Source organism: Vigna unguiculata, chromosome 3 (assembly GCF_004118075.2).
Source record: "Vigna unguiculata cultivar IT97K-499-35 chromosome 3, ASM411807v1, whole genome shotgun sequence".
NCBI classification, from domain to species: Eukaryota; Viridiplantae; Streptophyta; class Magnoliopsida; order Fabales; family Fabaceae; genus Vigna; species Vigna unguiculata.
Genome location: NC_040281.1, coordinates 5,630,452 through 5,650,977, shown reverse-complemented (window position 1 = coordinate 5,650,977; position 20,526 = coordinate 5,630,452). Strand labels below are relative to the sequence as shown.

General features: G+C 26.9%; 3 protein-coding genes across 3 annotated transcripts; 1 reads left to right on the top strand and 2 right to left on the bottom strand.

Moving 5' to 3' along the window:
• Positions 1–3,088: 3,088 nt before the first annotated feature.
• On the bottom strand, positions 3,089–5,127 carry LOC114176564 (small nuclear ribonucleoprotein SmD3b-like). Its single transcript, XM_028061645.1, has 5 exons — positions 4,845–5,127; positions 3,949–4,001; positions 3,750–3,816; positions 3,608–3,664; positions 3,089–3,488 (listed from the first exon to the last, which is right to left on the bottom strand). The coding sequence occupies exons 1-5, from the start codon at positions 5,001–5,003 to the stop codon at positions 3,429–3,431; spliced, it is 396 nt and encodes a 131-aa protein (XP_027917446.1). The 5' UTR covers positions 5,004–5,127; the 3' UTR covers positions 3,089–3,428.
• A 4,566-nt stretch (positions 5,128–9,693) lies between these two features.
• On the top strand, positions 9,694–12,233 carry LOC114178847. The gene is made up of 3 exons (XM_028064968.1): positions 9,694–9,989; positions 10,347–10,427; positions 11,581–12,233. The coding sequence occupies exons 1-3, from the start codon at positions 9,831–9,833 to the stop codon at positions 11,995–11,997; spliced, it is 657 nt and encodes a 218-aa protein (XP_027920769.1). The 5' UTR covers positions 9,694–9,830; the 3' UTR covers positions 11,998–12,233.
• Positions 12,234–15,295: 3,062 nt separating this feature from the next.
• On the bottom strand, positions 15,296–17,688 carry LOC114179552 (DNA ligase 1-like). The gene is made up of 4 exons (XM_028065929.1): positions 17,376–17,688; positions 16,872–16,985; positions 16,700–16,770; positions 15,296–15,814 (listed from the first exon to the last, which is right to left on the bottom strand). The coding sequence occupies exons 1-4, from the start codon at positions 17,499–17,501 to the stop codon at positions 15,514–15,516; spliced, it is 612 nt and encodes a 203-aa protein (XP_027921730.1). The 5' UTR covers positions 17,502–17,688; the 3' UTR covers positions 15,296–15,513.
• Between the last annotated feature and the right edge of the window lie 2,838 nt (positions 17,689–20,526).

The window sequence follows — 20,526 nt, the reverse complement described above, 5'->3', positions numbered from 1 at the left end:
GTATATAGATCAGTGCTTATACTTTTTTTAAAAATTATATAAAAAAAATGTTTTAAAACAATCCAAAAGGTCCCTAAATTTCTGTCATGTAGTAATAAAAAATTGAGAAAAATGAAATCAAATTTGTATTTATTACTTGAGAATTCTCACATCAAATGATAAATTTAAATTATAATGAGTACGATATCTATTTTGCACGTCAATTTTATGAGACTGTTTTTTAAAGCTATTATGACATATCTTACTTTGCTAGTTTTTTTTTTCTAGTTTTTCTATTATGTTTTTAAAATAAATTAATTTTAATATATCGAAAAAGTTTTTATGAATAATAGTATGTTAGTATATGATAATAATTTAATGTTATTAAGTTAATATATAAAATAAATTTATATTTATTAAAAATAAAATGAAATTAATAGAGAAATTAATTTTTGATGAATAAAAAAAAAGAAAAAAAGAAAAACAGTTTTATAGATAAAAGGTAAAAATAACCGTTAATTTTTAAAAATTTAATAAATAATTATATTATAAATGATAGAATTAACATTATGAGATGTAGATACAAAAGAGAGAATTTCTTTATATATTGTTATAGATGTTAGAACATGAAAATTACTTATAAATCGATGTATTTTTAAGATACAAAATAAAGATAGTCAATGTTTCGGTAAATCATCCAAATTTATTATGGATCTAAGATCTTAAGTCAGCGAAGACAACTAAAATTATTTGAGTCTCAATCAAACAACTTTTTAAATATAAAAATAAAGAATTAAAGAAAGTAAAATCAAAGTGGACAAATATATAAGATTAAGAAGATAAAATATATTTTTTTTAAATATCGAATAATAATTTTAACGAAATCCGGGAACATTTGTTTAGTCTCAACTACATGATAAGTCTCTCAGTCAGCATCATCATGAGACTCTTCTTACAAACATTGAATCTTATACCGAGAATATTGATTCATCCATAGACGTACACAACAAATGTGTTTTGAAGATCTTGTAAATAAAATTGAATTATAACGTATAAATGAAACATATTCTTCGTCATACAAATAAGTTTCGTAAAATTGTTAAACATATACCTACCTACTAAAAAAATGGTTCCGTAAACAATAAATTATTTTGTTCTTGTGTTTTTTTTATACTTGGGTAGGGACATCGCTTGTGGGTAGTGGAGTAAAGAGAGAAAAGAAATAAATGGTTGATCAAATCAAAACTTTTCTTTTCTATTTTGGGTTTTGTCTAATTATCTGTACTTAGTTTTGTGTGTGTGTTAATGTTGAGAGTGAAACCAAAGAATATTAAAGGCGATATTAGAAACGCAAACAAAAAGTCTAATTAAGAAGTTTAAATAAAAAACTTATTTGTCTGATTTTGGTGTGAGGTTGGGGCGTTGGGCAGTGCCATAAGGGGAGTGAGGACAGGTTTTGAGTCATTTTCTTTGCATCCTTTTTTAATTTGTCCATGGCGTCTTCATTAGACACCATGAATTCTTGTGTCCTTTTTATTTCCCTTTTCTCAAATCAAAGTGGTTTTTTCTGATGGATGCAAAGAAATTTTCAGAAAGGTTAAAAAAAAAGTTACAATGTATCAATCATATGTCATCATCTTGCTTTTCTTTTTGGTTTTAAATTAATTAAACGATGTGGGGTTAAATGCACATAAGATTGGAAATGAGTTTTGTTTGGTAATCAAAAGTTTGATGATCTAGTTGACTTAGTTTTTGGTGATTTATTTTAGTTTTTAAACATTGTATTTATTATTATTATTATTATTATTATTATTATTATTATTATTATTATTAACTTTGTCTAGTTCATTTTTATATTAATGACTTTGTGTTGTTATTAAGAACTTTATTTTGAATATTAATATAAAGATTTATTTTTTTGAAATTTGAATTACTAAAATTATAATATTTTTTTTGTTAAATTTATCACATTGTGTTAACTATGTTTAATATATTTCTTTTTGTGTTTTAATATATATTGGGTCAATCACATTAATTAGTGATATAATTGTTTGATTAGGAATGACAAAAGAATTTAAGCCACCGGATTTTGTTGGATAAAATCTGCAACAGTATAAAATAGATATTTTCAAAGGACGAGGAGTATAAGTATTTTAATGGTTCACGATACAGTGATAATTGTATCCATAGTAATGAATATTCACCATACATGGTAAAAAAAAATTATTTTGGTATTTCTTTTAGAAAATCAAAATAAAATCACCAGCAAGAAAAGTGTTGTTGATTGAAAAATTATTTCTGAATTTAATATTTTTTATTAAGCCTAATAAAATTAGTGTTATATTTAGAGAAACTAACTATATTTTATGATGCAACTTGCTTTAATTTGTTGTTGGAAAGACTACTTTTAATTGCATTGATATTTTATTGTATGATTTTATATTGGATTATATTTTAAGATAAAAAAAATTGTTTCAGTTTATATTTGAAAAAAAAAAGTGTATATTCACGAGTATCTATAAATATCTGTAAGTAAAAAATAATTTAGGAGTATTTTTTCGAGCAATTAATAGCTCTGTGGCTCCAATTTATTAACATTCCTAGATCTAATCTTTAAAGAGTATCTTGATGAAGTCCATGATCGTTTGAAAAGGTTTGAAGTTCTTAAGTCAAGAGATAAAATAATATTTTTATTTAATTTAAATATATAGACAACGATTCTTATTTTTCTTATTAGACTTAAATTATGAACTATATTTGTTTATAATCTGGAATTATACAATTCCAAATGTATATTTACATTACGATTTGCATCATCCATAATGTAATTTATTTTTTAAAATTTATTATATGAATTGTACAATATAAATTTGTTTTACGTATAGTATAATTTAAAATATTTACACAATCTAAAATTGGAACTTTCGCAAGTATGGGTGCATAAAGAAAACATGGGTGCAGGAATAAATTTCCTGGACCAAATGGTAAGATAAATTGGTCCTTTAGTAATATTTCAAGTTTGAGCAGTTGAAAACTCAAACTATAGATTTGCAAAATGAAATACTAAAATTTAAAACATTTGTTAGAAACAAACAAACAATCTCCGCAGTTTCAAACAAAGCCATAATTTATCACTAACATTTCGAAACCAGCTTTGAGAGTTTTCACGAAAAACTCTCAAAGTGACTGATACCATTTTGTAACAAGTTAAACTACTTTTGAAAGTTGCTCCATACCCCTTTTACAAATCTCTTCTACTAGCCAAGTAGTACATAGTACCAGACATAAAACACTGGAGATGATGAGAACAAGATTGAATACTATCCATAAAGAGTAATCAGTAAACTTGATAGGCAATTTCAGTTCGAGTTTCTTTCTCTCAACTTCTACAAAAGAATCTAAATATCATGTTCAAAACACAGAGAGAATACAGACCATATGAATGGTGATCACCTCCTCACTGGTGGTACACCCCTTCCAGGTGCAGCTCCACGACCAGCAGCTTGAGCCTACACAAGCAAAGAGGAGTTAACATGTGTCACATGGTACGTTACCAAATAAACATTTTTTAATGCTAAATTTGTACCGATAAACTAATGATGAATAAATAAAAGAAGAATGCACGAACCTTTGCTCGCATTGCAACAGCTCTGCCCCTACCAACACCGAGTGATGCACCCTTGCCCTTCAAGAGATTCACAAAGCATAAAACACTAAAGCAAACGTAAAACAACCAGAGAGTACTTTATAACTTGGAAATACGAAGATACCTTGATTCTTGCATCCAAACGCTTAAACATAGGAGCATTCTTCAGCATGTCTGGTATGACCATAAACCTGCAAATTCTCAACCTGTCAAAGCACTGTCCTTACAGAAAAAGCAATCTACAAATTCAACATTACTCATGATATAAAATTGTACTTGGTATATAAAATTTATGAAGTTACTGGGCAACATATGATCCATACCTGACTTTGCTTCCTCGAATAAACACGTGCTCAAGTTGCGATGTTTTTCCATCCTGAAAAAGATTTAGCCAATATTAGCAACTAATGTAAATTAATGGGTTTTGACAAATATACTTTAAATTAGATATATCAGACATCCAAAAACATTGAAAAAAAAAATAGAAAAAATGCAATTTCAGAAGCTCCTCCTGTACCAAGAATCATTATACCCCATGAGATACATAGTTCAAAATGGAATAGTACAAAGTGTACGGATGTAAGGTTAATACTCAGAAATTTTCCTAACTAATCCCACCCGAACCTTAAATTCAAGTCAGGTCCATAATAGAGACCACGGACAGGCAAAGCACAACATATCAAGAGCAAATGGTGCCTCCGTAGGTCTCATGGATGTTTGCACACAAAGGTGGTGTAAACCCTCCCTAAACCTACTATTATTCCTTCCCAACAAACATGCCTCAATCTGAATTTGCTCATACTGAATGGAACTTCAAACTTCAAAGAAATTCAACAACCAATACATAAGACTAACAAACTGAAGGGTAACTAAAGGGACCAGAGTCAATTATCCTTCTCCATGGCCAGTTATGCTCCCCTTCCTCAAGGGTTATGAACTTTGTAATGGTTTACTACCCCCAAAATCTCAAAATTAACTCTATAAATGGCCCTGCAATGTTCATAGTTTTGTTCTTGCTCCCACGATTACCACCTTTCCGTTGCTCACACAACAACACAAAGACAACTAAAAACCCTATTTAAAGCTCACACAATAGCACAAAGACAACTAAAACCCCTATACAAACCATGATTTCTTAAACTCACTTGACATCATAACAAGTCTAACCCTAAATTGAACCATTTTTGGCATAAAAGAAAAATAGGAGAAGAAAAAAAACCTTTGCAGTGTAGGTGATGCTCTCGAGTTGACAGTTCCAATTGTCCTCGCATTCGATCATGCTCCCTCTGTAGAGTTCTCCGCTCTTGAGCTCCACCGTCACCACGTGTCCCGAAGCCTCGTGGAGAAGCTTCACCGGAATTCCCAAACTTCTGCTCATGATGGCTCTTCGCTTTCTCTCTCAAACAAACGCAAAAACCCTACTTCACTGAAACACCAAGATTTGAGATTTGTATTGCATTCACTATAACTATTCACTATACCCTAATTTTTTCCTCTCTACCCTTCACACTATTTTTTTATATACTAATTTATTTCGCTCCAAGGGATCGGGTATTATCGGTACCCGCTACCCGAATCCGATTCTGATTTTATTTTTTTTATTTCGGAATTTGCTAACTTGACTCTAAAAATATTACATTATTCAATTTAAAATTAAAAAATATGATTATATTTTTTATTTTATAAGTATGTTTTGTTGTATTTTTTTGCTTTTAGTTATCTAAATTGAACGGAACTTTAAATAATTTGTTTTTTATCATTTAATGACAATGGTTCATTTTTGTGTAAGGAAGAAACTCTCATATCTCAATTTTCAAATCAAGGCGGGTTAAGGTTTGTATATGTAAAATTCTTGTTATGGACTCTTTAGAAAAAAATTCTCTACAAAATATAATAATAATATATTTTTATTAAATTAATTGTAAAATTGTATTTAAGAATAAAGTGTAATCAAAATATTATGAGTGATTTTTAATTTTATTGCTACGATGTTCTTTTCAATAAATCATATTTTGTTTAGAAAAAACGGATTAATTAGTTTTTTTTATTTTTTTAGTAATCAATTCTTATTTTTATCTTTTTCTTATTTTTTTTTCTTTAAATTCTCATGCACCGATTCTATTTGACTCATTGTTATTTTCTTAATCATTGTTTCACTAGTCTAGTTTGATAAACTCATAAGAGTGGCACTATGGTCCAGTCCAACCCAATTAGGTTCGTCCCATACTTTACTCGTAAAATACATGTCGGCCTGGTCCATTCCGCTTTGAAAATGTAGACTCAAATGTTTGGTCCACCCGCATAGGTTATGGCCCATATGTTCGCGGGTCAGTCGTTTTTTATTTTGTTTAATTTCTTATGATGAAGCTTTCAATGTTCAACAAATTGAAAAATTTTAACAAATTCACCAAATTCAACATAAACTATGGATAATTGAATGATATATTAATAAATCCAACATTTTTATCATATTCATATTTGTACTTTGACATGCATAATGAATTCTTCAAATTTTAACACATTTTTAAATATATAATACTTGTCTTTTTCACTCATAAAAGAACTTGAAATGTTTATGCTGAAGCCCATAAGGGAAGTAACCAACATACACAAGTGTAAATTTTTTTTTTACACGGGTCGCGAGCCAGCCAGCCCCGCCTCGCATTTGACTTGTGCGGACTGGGAGTTATACATGTCAAGCTTTTACGGGCTAGTGGACTTAATATCTCCACCTGTTCCACGTGTTTTTGGTCGAACAACCCATTGAACTAAGTCAACATTGTCATTTGGGGTTGGGCCAGGGGGCTGGCTCGCAATGGGGCTGGTTCGCAAACTCGTATAAAAGAAATGCAAGGCAAGCTGGAATGTTGAATCCGCTGTCATGCACAGACTCGACCTGTTTAAGCTCGCAGTCCGTGCGAACTTAAGACAGGACGGTACAAAAATAAAGAAATTGAATAAGGCAGTGTAATAATGAATTCTTATTTTCATTTTTTTCTTTTTTTATTTTCTTTAAATTCCCATACACCAATTCTACTTAGCTCATTGCTTTTTTCTCAATCATTGTTTCACTCATGTTTCCGTACGTTTCTCTTTATTTTTTTTTTTTATTATTATTATTATTATTATTATTATTATTATTACCTGCTTGTGCTTAATCAATCCTGATTGCATGTTTCTTGATCAAATTACAATTGTATTAATATTAAAAAAATGTTAATTTAGTAATCTTAAATCTAATACCGTGATAGTTTTTCATTATATAAATAAGTTTAATATATATTATTAAGTTTCCACTGAATTATTGATCTTTAAAATAATTACTTTTAATTGTTTATTGATGGTTAATTTCAAAATAAATTGTGCAAAATTATTAAAAAATTAAATTTAAATATTAAATTTAAGCATTTAATAATGAACAGAAATAAGCTTGAAATTTCAAAATAGCAAGTCTAAGGTCGAATTGTATTTATTGACAACAAAAAACATGTATTTATTGTTTTAACTCGTTATTTCTTATATATTTATTTTTAATACTATTTTATATATTTTTATTTCTTAAAAAAAACATACAAGTATGTCGATTATAAAACATGAATTGAGTTATTAAAATTGTAATATCTCTTTAGAATAATTTAGAATTGATTATTTTTCATACGTTGCAGATAAAAAAAATTACCACGTTTCAAAGTGAATTTTAACAATTTAAAATATTTTTGTTATTTTATTTAGTATTAAAGAATTAAAATCACTTTACTATAGACTTAAAAAATGTTTAAATTTTAAAAAATCTTTGAAACATAATTATTTGTTTATCTTGATTGATGAATCAAATTTATTTTCATAATTAAAAATATAAAAGGAAATTAAAGGATTTGAAATCATAAACCAATTAATATTTTTAACTATAAAAAAACAAATTATTTTCCAAATACATACATAACTTATAAAAATAATATTATCAATTTCGGTATAAGTTGCTTTATTCAAAAATAATTTTTAAAATTAAAATTAATAAAAACGTATTCAACATCAACCATGTGTCCATAAATATTAAACAAATTGACTTTATTATCTATTAAAGAATAATGTAAAGTAAAATTAATTAAGATAATTTAATAAATAATTTATCTAAAAAAAAATCTAAGAATAAACTTTAAATAAAATTATAATATATTTTATCATAAATTATTTTGTAAGTAAATAATATATAATTTTGGGTTAAGTATGTTTTTAGTCATTGAATTTTGATTCAGCATTGAAATTTGTTTCGAAATTTTGATACATTTTGGTCTCTAAACTTTCTAAATGAATTAATATAATTTTTTTAATTCAATTACATTAATTTCTTTTTACGTCGAAAACATTTTTCAGCAGACATTGAATCGGAAATATGTTAAACGGTGTAAACAAATTCAATACTATCATGAAACAAGTTTTACACGTAAAAAAACACTAACATATTAAAAATAATAAAAACTTATTTAATATTAATAATATTTCAACAAAAATTAAATATATCAACCTTTTTATTTACTAAAAATAAATATTTAATAAAATTAATTACAAAATTTAATAGAAAACTATTCATCACGGCAAGTTTAAAATATAATTTTTAAATAAAATTAAGAAATATTTTATAAATAAATAATACATAATTTTGTTAACCCTTGAGCCATTTAGTCGCCCTCTCTCATAGGTTCCAAAACTCTCTTGACTAAAGAAACTTAATATCATCATTTATAATTCTGTTATAATTCCCATAAAATTATTAACTTTTAATATCTCAATTTTGAAAATATTTACAAATAATTTACTTTTATGTTCATTATTTATTTGTATTACACATACAGTTTTAAATGAGTACAATATAATTTACGGTTAAATATTTTTTTCGTCTCAAAATTATTATAAAAAAAATATGTTTTGCTTTTAAACTAAATTACCTATTATTTCGTCTCTTGTACCCCTTTAAGTTATATAAAACATTTTTAAAATAAAGGACATTAAATATTTTCTATGTAACAAATAATATTTCATAATAGAATAATTTGTTAGAACATAACTTTTATAAAATATTTAGAAGAAATAGATATACAAATTTAGTTTAAAAAGAAACACAATTTTTAAAAATACTTTATCGACGTAACATATTTAATTTTGACTTCTTTCAATGTATAACGACTTTGGTTAAAAGAAATCCATAATATAAAATGTATTACGAAAAATAGTTTTATTCGTAATAATACATTAAGCATATACAGTCAGTTTAAAATAACGGATATATTTAATTTTCAGTATATTAAAATAAACCATAGTTTTAATATAAATATTTTAATTCCTTATATGAACGCTCTTAATAATTAAAATAGTTAAATACATATAAAATATGTGTAGTATATTTAATAATTATTATGTGATTATTAAAAAATATTATGTTAAATTTATAAAATGAAAAACGAATGGTCCTTTAAGTTGAATAACTAAAACCAAACAGATTAATATATTTGAAAGACAGTTTGTTTTTTATCATTTAAATTTAAAATTAATTTTTAATAAATAAATGTAATAAATACTATAAATTAAATAAATATTAACTACCTCAATTATTAATAAAATTAAAACTTTATAATAAAACTGCAATACTTTTTTATTATACCAAAATCAATGATGTATTAACTAAATATTTACCCATATATTAATTATATTTTATTATTATTATTATTATTAATATCATCATCTTCACGTATAAAGTAACAAAAAATTACATAATCACCTGATCTACATAATATTCTTCAAAACAATTTTTTTACCATTTAGTTAATCTATTTAAAAGCAGGTTTCACATTTTACACGATGAAAAAATTGTCCCATAAAAAAATAAAATAAAAAAGAGAACCCAGACGTTCCAATTTTTTGACGGTGCAGCTGCTGCAAGGGTGGTTTCAATTTTCACTGAAAAAGAAGAGAAAAACGCCCCACGCGCCACGTATACGCCACTTGTACAATCGGTGTCGTCTACACCGTATTTTTCTTCTCTCTTTTCTTTTTCTTTTTCTCATTCGTTCATATATCATATCATATCGCGTTCTCTTCCCTTTTTTTTTTTCTTAATTTCTTTCTCTCCGTCTCTCTTTCTCTCTCAAACACACCCACAGCACCAAATAAAACACACCACCAACTTCGCAGTGCTCCTTCTCCTTCGATGGCGAAGAAGCGAAAGTCGGTGGCCACGCGCCTCGACGAAGTGGATCGCACCATGTACTCCACTTTTTGCAGCACCGCCAACTCCCTCTCTCATCTCTACACCCACGCCATGAACCAACAGAAACTCTCCTTCCAGGCCGGTGAACGACACGCTCTCGTGAGACCCCTCCTCTCCTACTCCGACCTTTCGTGTTTTTTTCCCTAATTTTTGAATTTTTTTCGGTCGCGATTAAATGGGATTTGCGCACGCGCGCACCTTGAATGAAAGCACGGTCCTTTTGTTTTAATTTCTGTTTGATGTGTTAGGGTTACTTTGAACGATTTCGGATTTTGATTTAATTCGTGATTTCTGTCTGAAGTTGTTTGAACACTGCTCCGATTTCCAATTTGTTTGTTTCTCCGAGAAACTAGAGATTTCTGTCTGGTGTTTTTGGACTTTGGATGCGTTGATGGGAATCTGGTTATTTGTTTCGTTTATTGTGTGATTAATGCTGCTTTCGTCTCGTCATGACAGGAGAAATTGTACCAGTGGATTCTCAGGCAGCAGCAAGAAGGGTCTAGGGTGACCACGATTGATATTGTTACCCATTTGCAGGTTTTGATTTTTTATGTCTATGCAATGTTTTTTTGCTCTGTTGTGTGTTGTGCTTGCCTTTTTGTTTCCATGGAAATACTCTTTTTATTAGTTTTTCCTCCATCCAACAGGTTTTAAGGATATTTCATGTACTCTATCTGTTCGTATATCTGTTCGTATAGCTTGTGGATCCCCTGTCAATTACCTTTAGTGTGAAATTGTTCTCTGCATGTATGAATTAACATTCAACTATTGATGGATTGACTTGGTTTTAGGTATATATGTTCACATGTTTAGTTCTACATTCAAAAATTGATTCTGGCTCCCCAGATTATGGACCGCAGAATATGGCAAAAGGCCAACATTCCACCATATAAACACACCACTGCTGCCTATTGCCGTCCCCTATGTTGGAGAGGTTTATGCCACATTATGCTATAACTTCTATTTAACAACGTTGTTAGCTCCAACATTGTATTTGAGTTGAAGAAACTCCTTTAAGTGGCTATTGCATTTGATCAAGAATGTTGTAGGGAGTTTTACTAGTAGTCATTAGACAAAAAATCCAAAATAATTCACTACAATTCGAAATTAATTCTGTAAAGCTAATTTCATTTAAGTTAACTTGCAAATGTTCACCTTAAAACTATTTCAAGGGACATGATCTCAAAAACTTGATTTTAGAATCTTAAAGCTCTTTTGATAGCGGTCTCCAAGTAGAAATAGAGATTTACCTCAATACTCTATGGTAATCTTTAAAGAGAACTTTTGTTACAAGAATTGCTTGTATTTAATCTAGTTATGTTTGGAAAATAACATGCAACACTTAGAAACTACATCTTATAAGGAACTCATGGATGTATCATAAAACATTTAAACCTATGATATGTCTGGACAATGACGATCTGTCTGCCCTTTATACTGCCCCAATGTTTTGTTCGTGTAAGAATTTGGTCTTTGGTTGTGTGTCAATCAAATATTGCTTGTTGGATTACAGCTAGAGCATGAAAAGTAAAGTCTTTATCTTTTTCAGTTCACTTGAACTGGAATTTCCTTCATATTTTTTACAATGGTGTTATTTCAGGATATCCATCAAAATAAATGAGTCCATTTTTTTATTTATCTGAATAAATGGATATAGATATATAATGATGTGCCATGCGTGTGCTTGTAGAATGAGCTTGAATATGGGGGAGAGGAGGCACCAGCGTCCCCAAGGCAGCCAATGCATCAACAGAACTCCCAGACTTCAATGCACACAAACTTTGGTGGCAGCATAGCCTCTAATGCATTTGGAGCAACTGTGGCAGGGCAAGGGATACGAGCTGGGCAACCTGATCAACAAGCAAAGAACTCAGTGTTCTCAAATGCACTCTCTAGCCCTATTCGTCGCAGCCTTCAGCCATATCATCTGGCTCAGGGGAGCTTTCCTTCAGGTAATATCATGTCATCAGGAAATGGGAATGGGAATGGAACCCGGAACAGTGAGATGAGTTATCCTAATGGCCAGAACAGGGACTCAAATTCTTCCAACTCCAATGATTGCATGGACATGCATTCAGATAGTCCTGGTCATGATTTTTCATACTAGTGCTGTCATAGTTAGAATAGGGAGAGAAAAAGAGGTCATTTATGAAATTGATGGTCATAAATGTGTGGTGAAAAATGTCAAATTTATTGTGGATAGACTTCAATTTATTCGTGTAGCATTGTCGTCCAGGTTGAAGCTTGAACATCAGCTTACATGTTAAAACAGATCGTCTTGAAAAATGTTGGTTATTTCCCGAGCAATATATAGTCATACCAGTGTGTGATGTTTGCATGAGATTTTTGCTGACTTTATTGATATGTATGTATAATGATTGTGTTATGTAAATTATACTTGAAGATCTTGTGAGAGGTTCTTTTGTTGCATATGATAAATTAGATGTAAAAATAAGATAATATCATGATAGTATAAAATAATATTTGGTGCACACTCTATTTATAATAAGAACTAGATAACAAATTGTGGTAATTCTAATGGTAGTAATTGTGACCGTACTACTACCCATAGGAACAAGATGGTAATGATAATGATAATGGTAATCAGGAAAAAATGAGAGTGGTATTAACAATGATGACGAAGATAATTCTAAAATAATAATATAAAAGTAATGAAGATTATAGTGGTTATGATGAAAATGTCGTCAAAATAATATTAAGATGAAACTGATCATGATGATGATGATCACAGGAGATGTTATACTATGGAATGATATGGAATGGAAGAGAAAGTGATGACTATTATCACGATAATTAAAGGGAAGTATAATTTGTCAACTTATCAAATGATGTTTCATAAGACAGCCATTATGATTTTATTTTACTACAATTCGGGGAGCAAATGGGGTTTGTAAGTTAACCAAGAATAAAAAGATATGATTAAGTTTAATTCTTTAGAGTTTGAAGAGATGTGTTAACCATGAATAAAAATATATGATCAAGTGGATTTTTTCTTAAAATCCTTAAAATAAGGTCATTTTTTTAAGGTGCACATTTATTATACTTTAATTTTATTGGTTTTTTTTTTTCATTTAAAAAAGGTTTGATTTAAGAGTAAAATAAAAAATAATTACTGCAATCCAAGGTTTTAAATTACAAAATTGTCAGGTTATCCATATATTGCATAATTCGAAATTGGGGTCTTATATTAAGATAAATTTGCACTAAATCCAAACGGCTAATTTTATCAAATCCTATTTTTTATATTCACAAAAAAAAAAAAACACAAATTGATCTTGACCATAAGATTTTATAAAATGAATTGTGAACATTTGAGCAGTCTATGGACTTATACGGTTATGTTATGAGCAAATATCAATATTATTTCATCAATTCAAATATTAAATAAATATTTATTATATAATAAATTATACAATATGCACCGAACTCTTATTAATATCATATTTTATTTTATTATATTGTTTAGAATGATAACGTGAGACAGACCATGCGTATTAAAGTGCAGATAAAAAATATGTGAGATGGATTAAGTATTTTAGTTCGTTGGTTTTTCAAGTAATTTGTATCTAAATGTGTTTATAGTTTATGATTTATCTATTCATATGAGTATTGTGTAGATTTGTTATTAATTAAGTTTATTTTTAAAGGATCCTTCATTAATTCTTAGTTGTGTTTGATAACTTTAGTTATTTGAAATTTTATTTTTGTTTTTGTTTTAGTTATACATATCTATTATGAAATTATAAAGCTTTGAATATTATTTGTTTCCAAAAAATATAAAAAATATGCTCATAAAATTTATTGTTTTACTAAATTAATTAAATAAAAATGAGGTTTCTAAAATTTTACACCATTATATTTTATATGTTATAATTAAGACAAAATATAAAATAAATAACTTCTTATATGGGATTGGTTAGAAAAATTAACATGTAATCTTTATATAGAATGACTTGGTTTGACCGAACCTGGTTTTTGCGGACCAAATTTGGAACGAGACAGAATTAAAGTTCTGAACCATATTGTCATTCTTATTATTGTTATTCTCAAACAAACTTCAACATTAAAAATTTGAAATGTGATATATTTATGGTTATCCCCGTGCTAATTCCCAATATTAAAATTTAGAAGTGTAATATATTTATGGCTATCCCCAGGCTAATTTCCAACATTAAAATTTAGAAGTGTGATAAGAACGAGTCTTGCTGAGTTAACTGATGCACATTATTTTTGTTGGAAATTATTTTGAAAAGCTATTTAGGAATAATAACTGATCGGATCGGACACGAATAATTTATTTACTCAATCTATAATAAAATAATCTATTCATTATACATAAAATATTCATTTAAATACCCATTATATGTAGAATATTCATTTAAAAAATCTGTGAGTAGATGATATTTTATAAATTTTAAAATAAAATTTAAATATATTACAAAAGAAATATAAAATATAAATTAAATCTTAATTTTAATTAAATTTAACCTAATAAAATATAAATTAAATTAAATTAAACTCAAGAAAATATAAATTAAGTTTAAATTTTAACTTTTTACATGTAAGAGATATTTTGTGGGTACATGTAAATGTACTCAATCCGTTTATTAACAGATATTAAAATAGTAACTGTACATCGCAAATTTTATTTACATATATCTATGAACACAAATATTTTTGTTATCCTCAACAATATATTTGCTATTAAAGAGAGTTTTAAAAAGCATACTATTATTATTTTTTAATTAAAATATATTCTCTAGTTATGACTAACTTAAAAACAAAATTGAAAGAACATAAAATATTAATAATATATATTATTAACATATTATTTTAAACATATTTTTACTATTATTTAAAAAAAAAATCACTATATAAATTTCATTTTAAAATGTTTTATAAATTTTAATAAAAATATAATGAAAAGAACGAACAAGTTATTACTAGCTCTCCATCTCTCCATCATAGAAATGTATTTGAAGATAAAAAATATTATGATTGATATTACAAATTCACCCTACGAGTCTCTTATTTACAGTAGGCTCTGCATGTATCCGTGAATAAAACTTAAAAAAATAGATGATTTTGAAAAAGATAAAATGACCACTTCAGTAAAACCTTTGTATACAACAAATTATTTAAAATATTGGTTTCATGTCACCATTAAAAGATTGAATATATAATTTAAGAAAATCATAGTTTAACAAAAAAATTTAACTATAAAAGGTAATACTTTATTATTTTATTTTGGTCAAAAAATAAAAAAATTAATCTATTTTAATTTCATTTATAAAAAATTTTGTCAAATTTGTCAAAATTCTCAAAACATAATTTTCCTACAATTTAAAGGAAACTCATAAGGTTTCTGTCTTAATCTATTATTATATTATTATGTAGATTGCCAAAGTCACATAAATAGTATGTTTCTTCTTGATCTAACATATACATAAAGAATGTCTTCATCTAAAAATTGTTAGGTTGTGTGGCAAATTTCTTCTCCTTATTTTGTCTTTTGACATCTTTGATTTTTTTTCTAAGTTAAATGAAAGTTTTCTGAAGCAATGTAGAACCTTGCTATGGCATTCATGAGCTTTTCTTCTTACTACCCTTTTCTTCTTTTATGACTTGAAATGAATTCATTATCATCATTATCATTATCATTATCATTATCTTCTTCTTCATCCTCTTCTTCATCATCATCATCATCGCTTTCAACAATTGTTTTCTTAGCTTTTATGTCATCTTTCTTGGATGCCTTTTGTTGCTTCTGGGAAGTTTCAGTTTTAGTTCCTGGCTTTGATGGCTTAACCGGAGCTGCTGCCCGTAGCTCCTTTTGTTTCCTTTGCTTCTTCTCATATGCTCTCTTAGCACTTTCTGGAGAAAGCATACCATGTTCCATTAACCTGCAATTTCAAGAGTATAAGCCTTAGTTTGTAATAATTTTTGAGAAGTTCTATTCTACACATTGAAATAAATTATAATGTATAAACATTTAATGTTAAGTGACCGCTTTGATTACAGAAAATATTATCTCAGGCAAACATTGATCAAAGGTTGCAACAGAACATTTGAGACCAAAGATAGACATCAACTTTCTCTGCACATAACAGTTCTTCGTTCATATTGTAATTGTCTAAATTGGTGACTACAACGAATTATTGATTTTGATATCATTGAGTCTTTCGATCATACATAAATGATATCAATAAGGTATGAGTCCAATCCACACAAATGATTGACATTTCTTTCAACCAAAAATCCTAAAATAATATGATATTCTACACACTCAATTTTTTGTCTTTATCTAACGTGAAACTTAGATTTACACTTGAATTTCTAATGTCTTTTGCCTGGTGTGTTATGAACTTATGAATACTTTAGTAGAGTGGGTTTTATATTCAAAAAAACGTTTAATTCATTCTTCTTTAACAAATTAGAAAGATTATAAGGAAAATATAATATACTTAATGTCTTTTTAATTATAACACAACAGTTGTAGACTTGTAGATACACAAGTATTACGATAAGTTGGGTTTGTATTATTAGGATCATTATTAATCTATTTCTTGAATCTGTATTTGTAGCAAATATGGTACCAGCATTGACTGGAGAATCTGATAAACCAAAAAAATACAAGGAATGTTGCTGAACCATATTAATACAATATTCAGCTATAAGGAATATAGCTTAACGAATTTAAAGCATATTTCAGGTTTTAAATTGGCAATATCATGCATCCGAGAATGAGAATGTTAGGTAAACAACTTTAAGATTGAAAAAATACTCACCAAAATTCAGCCATTTCACTTGTTGGAATCTGTTTTGACAATGATTCATAGAAAACCCGCAGCGGTTCTTTCTGCCAACAAAGGCAATAACAAATCACAAAGATGAGCTTGAGTTTATTTCAATGTTTTGACATTTGTTTTGTAATTCTAGGAATTCATGTCGGGCTCAAACCTGTTCAGGAGGATCATGTTTCTGCCCGAGAAGAATGTAGACTTTCTTCTCTCTCACTTTTGTAGTTGTCTTCGTTGTTGTTTCTGAAGACGACGAAGTCGATTTGGATTTAACCTTCAAACATTAATACAACTTAAACACGCGATCATCCTAATCAAATTGAACGCAATCGAGATACCAAACATGGTTCATGGTACCTCAATTTTGTTCAAATTGGGAAAAACAAAAAACAGATTCATATAGCAATTATGTGCAAGGAAAATCAATGCAAGTTCTTGTACTAAATCACGATTTTATTATTTGAACAATCCACGAAATTCTTAACCCGCTTTCTCAATTGAGCTCAACACCTTGATTTGAAGTAATGAAAACCCACCTAAGAAATTCAGAATTTCAAAGCATTTATCAATCCGATGCAGCAACGTCCCCAGAATCGTTCTTAAACCATAAAACAACTTAAAAGCTCCATTTTTCATATTGTAAATGTTGAAGAGTGATTGGTACCTGGGATTTTGTGGAGGCATATTCTACTCTCTTCTTGACAGCTGAAGAATCCTTTTTTCCCTTGGAAGAACCATCTGGGGCACTCGATTTGGGCTTCACATTGCTTTTTTTGGTTTCTGTGGCCATAAACAATGATCTAAATTTAGATTAAAAGAGATTGACGCTTCCTTTGTCCTTGTTACCCTTCTCAATTTCATTCACAGTTACACCGTTTCATCGCCATTTTTCTTTCTTCATCAATCTCTTCTCTTCCCTTGAAACATACGATGATGATAAAAAAAAAAAAAAAATACCCTTCAGGTTGTTTGTTTAACTGTCATGCTCCTACTGAGGAACAGAAAAAACCTTTTTGCTAACGTGAATAGTTGTATTGTATCCCTTGTTGGAAAGACTTTTATACCCTTCCAATGGGGTTTCGGGAGTTATGTTATCCAACGTGGTAAAGGAACATTTTAATAATTTCAAATATTTGTTATACAACTGGGAATCAATTTTATTTTTTCCTTTTCTACTTTTATTGATTGAGAATATTTGAAATTAGGATGAAGATGAATAAATAAATTAGCTAAATTAAAAAAAGTCACAACCTTAATCTAACAATATTACTCTACTACGTAAAATAATTTTGTCTCTAAAAAGTTATTATTTATCTAATTTCAAGTCTAATTTCAAGTGCAGTGACGAATTTTAATTAAAAATTTTGAAATTATAAAAATAATATACTTAAAATATATTTAATACTGATTTAATAAAATATATATAATTTAATATTTTTTTCTCGTTTAAAAAATAATAGTATCAAAATTATATTTGACATGTAATTTATTTTAAATAGACTTTTTTAATTTCAACTCTTCCATGCATTACCTTATTAGATATTTTTATATTTAAGAATTTTTCCTTGTAATAAATTTCAAATAAGTAAAATTAAATTTTTTACTTGTAATTTTTCGAATCTTTAAAATTATTTCTCTAATTCAATAATTGTAATTTTAGTATCATACTTAAAAATATGTAAATAAGTAGATCTATATTGTTTAAATTGTTTTTATCTTGTATTTTTTCTTTTATCACTTAAAAAAATAATATATTATATTATTCTTCATCAATATATTTTTTTAAAAAAATTAAAACATAAAAATAATTTATCAAAATCTAATTAAAAGTTGAGAGACATAATAATTAAAATAAATAATAAGTTTCAATTAAAATATAGTTATGAAGAAAAATATGTACATAACTTTTTCACTATATTCATATACAAAATATACAATGAAAAAAAATATTAAATATTAAACTAAGATTTCACTCTAAAGAGATAAAAAAGAGTTAATTTCTATCTTACAGAAAAAAAGAAATATTCTCTTCTTTTAGAAAAACAAAATAAGACGTACAAAAATAAAAAATAATATAATATATGAAAAACTTAAATAATACTAAAAATAAAAAATATATCTTAATAAATATTTTAACTTTTATTATATTTAATTTCATATTTTTTTATTTATTAAAAATTATACCTTATAAAACAAATAAAATTCTATATTATTTAAAGATGTGAAAAAGTAAAACTTTATTGAGTAAATTGTTTTCATCTTATATATTTCCTTTTATCATTTTTAAAAAAATAATATATTATTTTATTCTTCATCTATATATATATTTTTTAAATTTAACATAAAAATAATTTATCAAAATTTAATTAAAAATTGAGAGATATAATTATTAAAATAAATAATCAAGCCAAAATTAAAAAATAGTTAGGAAGAAACATATATACAATTTTTTTTCTATATTAAAATATACAAATCATGAAATGAAAAAAATATATTAAATATTAAACTAATATTTCATTTTAAAGAGGAAAAAAAAAGAGTTACTTTCTTTCATTTTATAAAAAGAAAATAATTTTTCTTTCTAAACAAACAAAATAAGACATACAAAAGCAAAAAATGAATATAATATGTGATGCAATATCATTTCCTATAACTCTTCACAAGTTTGGTTTACTCATCTCAAATGCATGATATGGACACACTTGAGAAGTTAAATAACATATAAATAAAACGTAAAGAACTTTTGATTTTTTTTTTTTTGAAAAATAAATATTAATTTAAAAACACTCTTGAATTCATTTGTGAAATATTTTAAAAAGGTAGTAAACAAATGCTAAATAATAAAAATGATTTATTTCATGCCAGTTTACTGTCACTTCAAAATGTAGACAAACTCATTGGTACCAAAATCTATTACTAGATATTCCATTATTAAAAAAATTACCATATATGAATTTGATTTCTTTATTATGAATATGTCTATATATGTTAATACATAAATAATTTATATTAATATAAATATAATTGATAACGAGTATTTTATTTATAGTATAATTTATTTATTTTTAGATAGTCTTCAATTTGTTCAATTAATCAACCTAGATGGTTCAACTCACTACTCATCCTAATTGAGTAAATCAGTGAAAATGAAGATGAGATTGATCAAGCCATTTGATGAATTTATTTTTTAATAAACCAACAATACTTTATATTTTTTAATAAATTTAATAAATCTATTTTTAATTAAACAAAGAAGAGGATTAGTATAGTGGTCTACCAACTCAACTTTTTTTATGGAGAGTCAAATGATTTAATTTAATAATTTTCAAGTTTCTCTAAACCCTTTCCTTTAGGGAGTTGATGATAAGTTTACCATCCTATCCAAATTAGACTTTTAAAAAGCAATAAAAACATTTATGAAATATATGAACCAGGACATAACCCGTAATTAAAAAATGACTTTTAAATAGTTTAAATTTCTCAGTCTAAAGTACCTCTCCTAGTGACATCATAAACATTTGGTGTGTAGGCTATTTTATTTATAGATTGAGGAATTAAAACTGGGTATGCAGTGTTCAAATAACTAATCCAGAATAGTTAATTTAAATTATGTGTTTTGGAGAAAAAATATTTATTTTACAGTGGTTTTCTGTATAAGTATTTTTAAGAAAATAAGTGTTTTTTAAGTTAAGATAACTTAATATATATGAACTAATATGTAGAAATTCTTTTATATAATTTATAATTAACACATAAACTAATTTTGAATTTTTTAAATAAATGTAAACCATTTTTAGACGATCGTAATCTTGAAA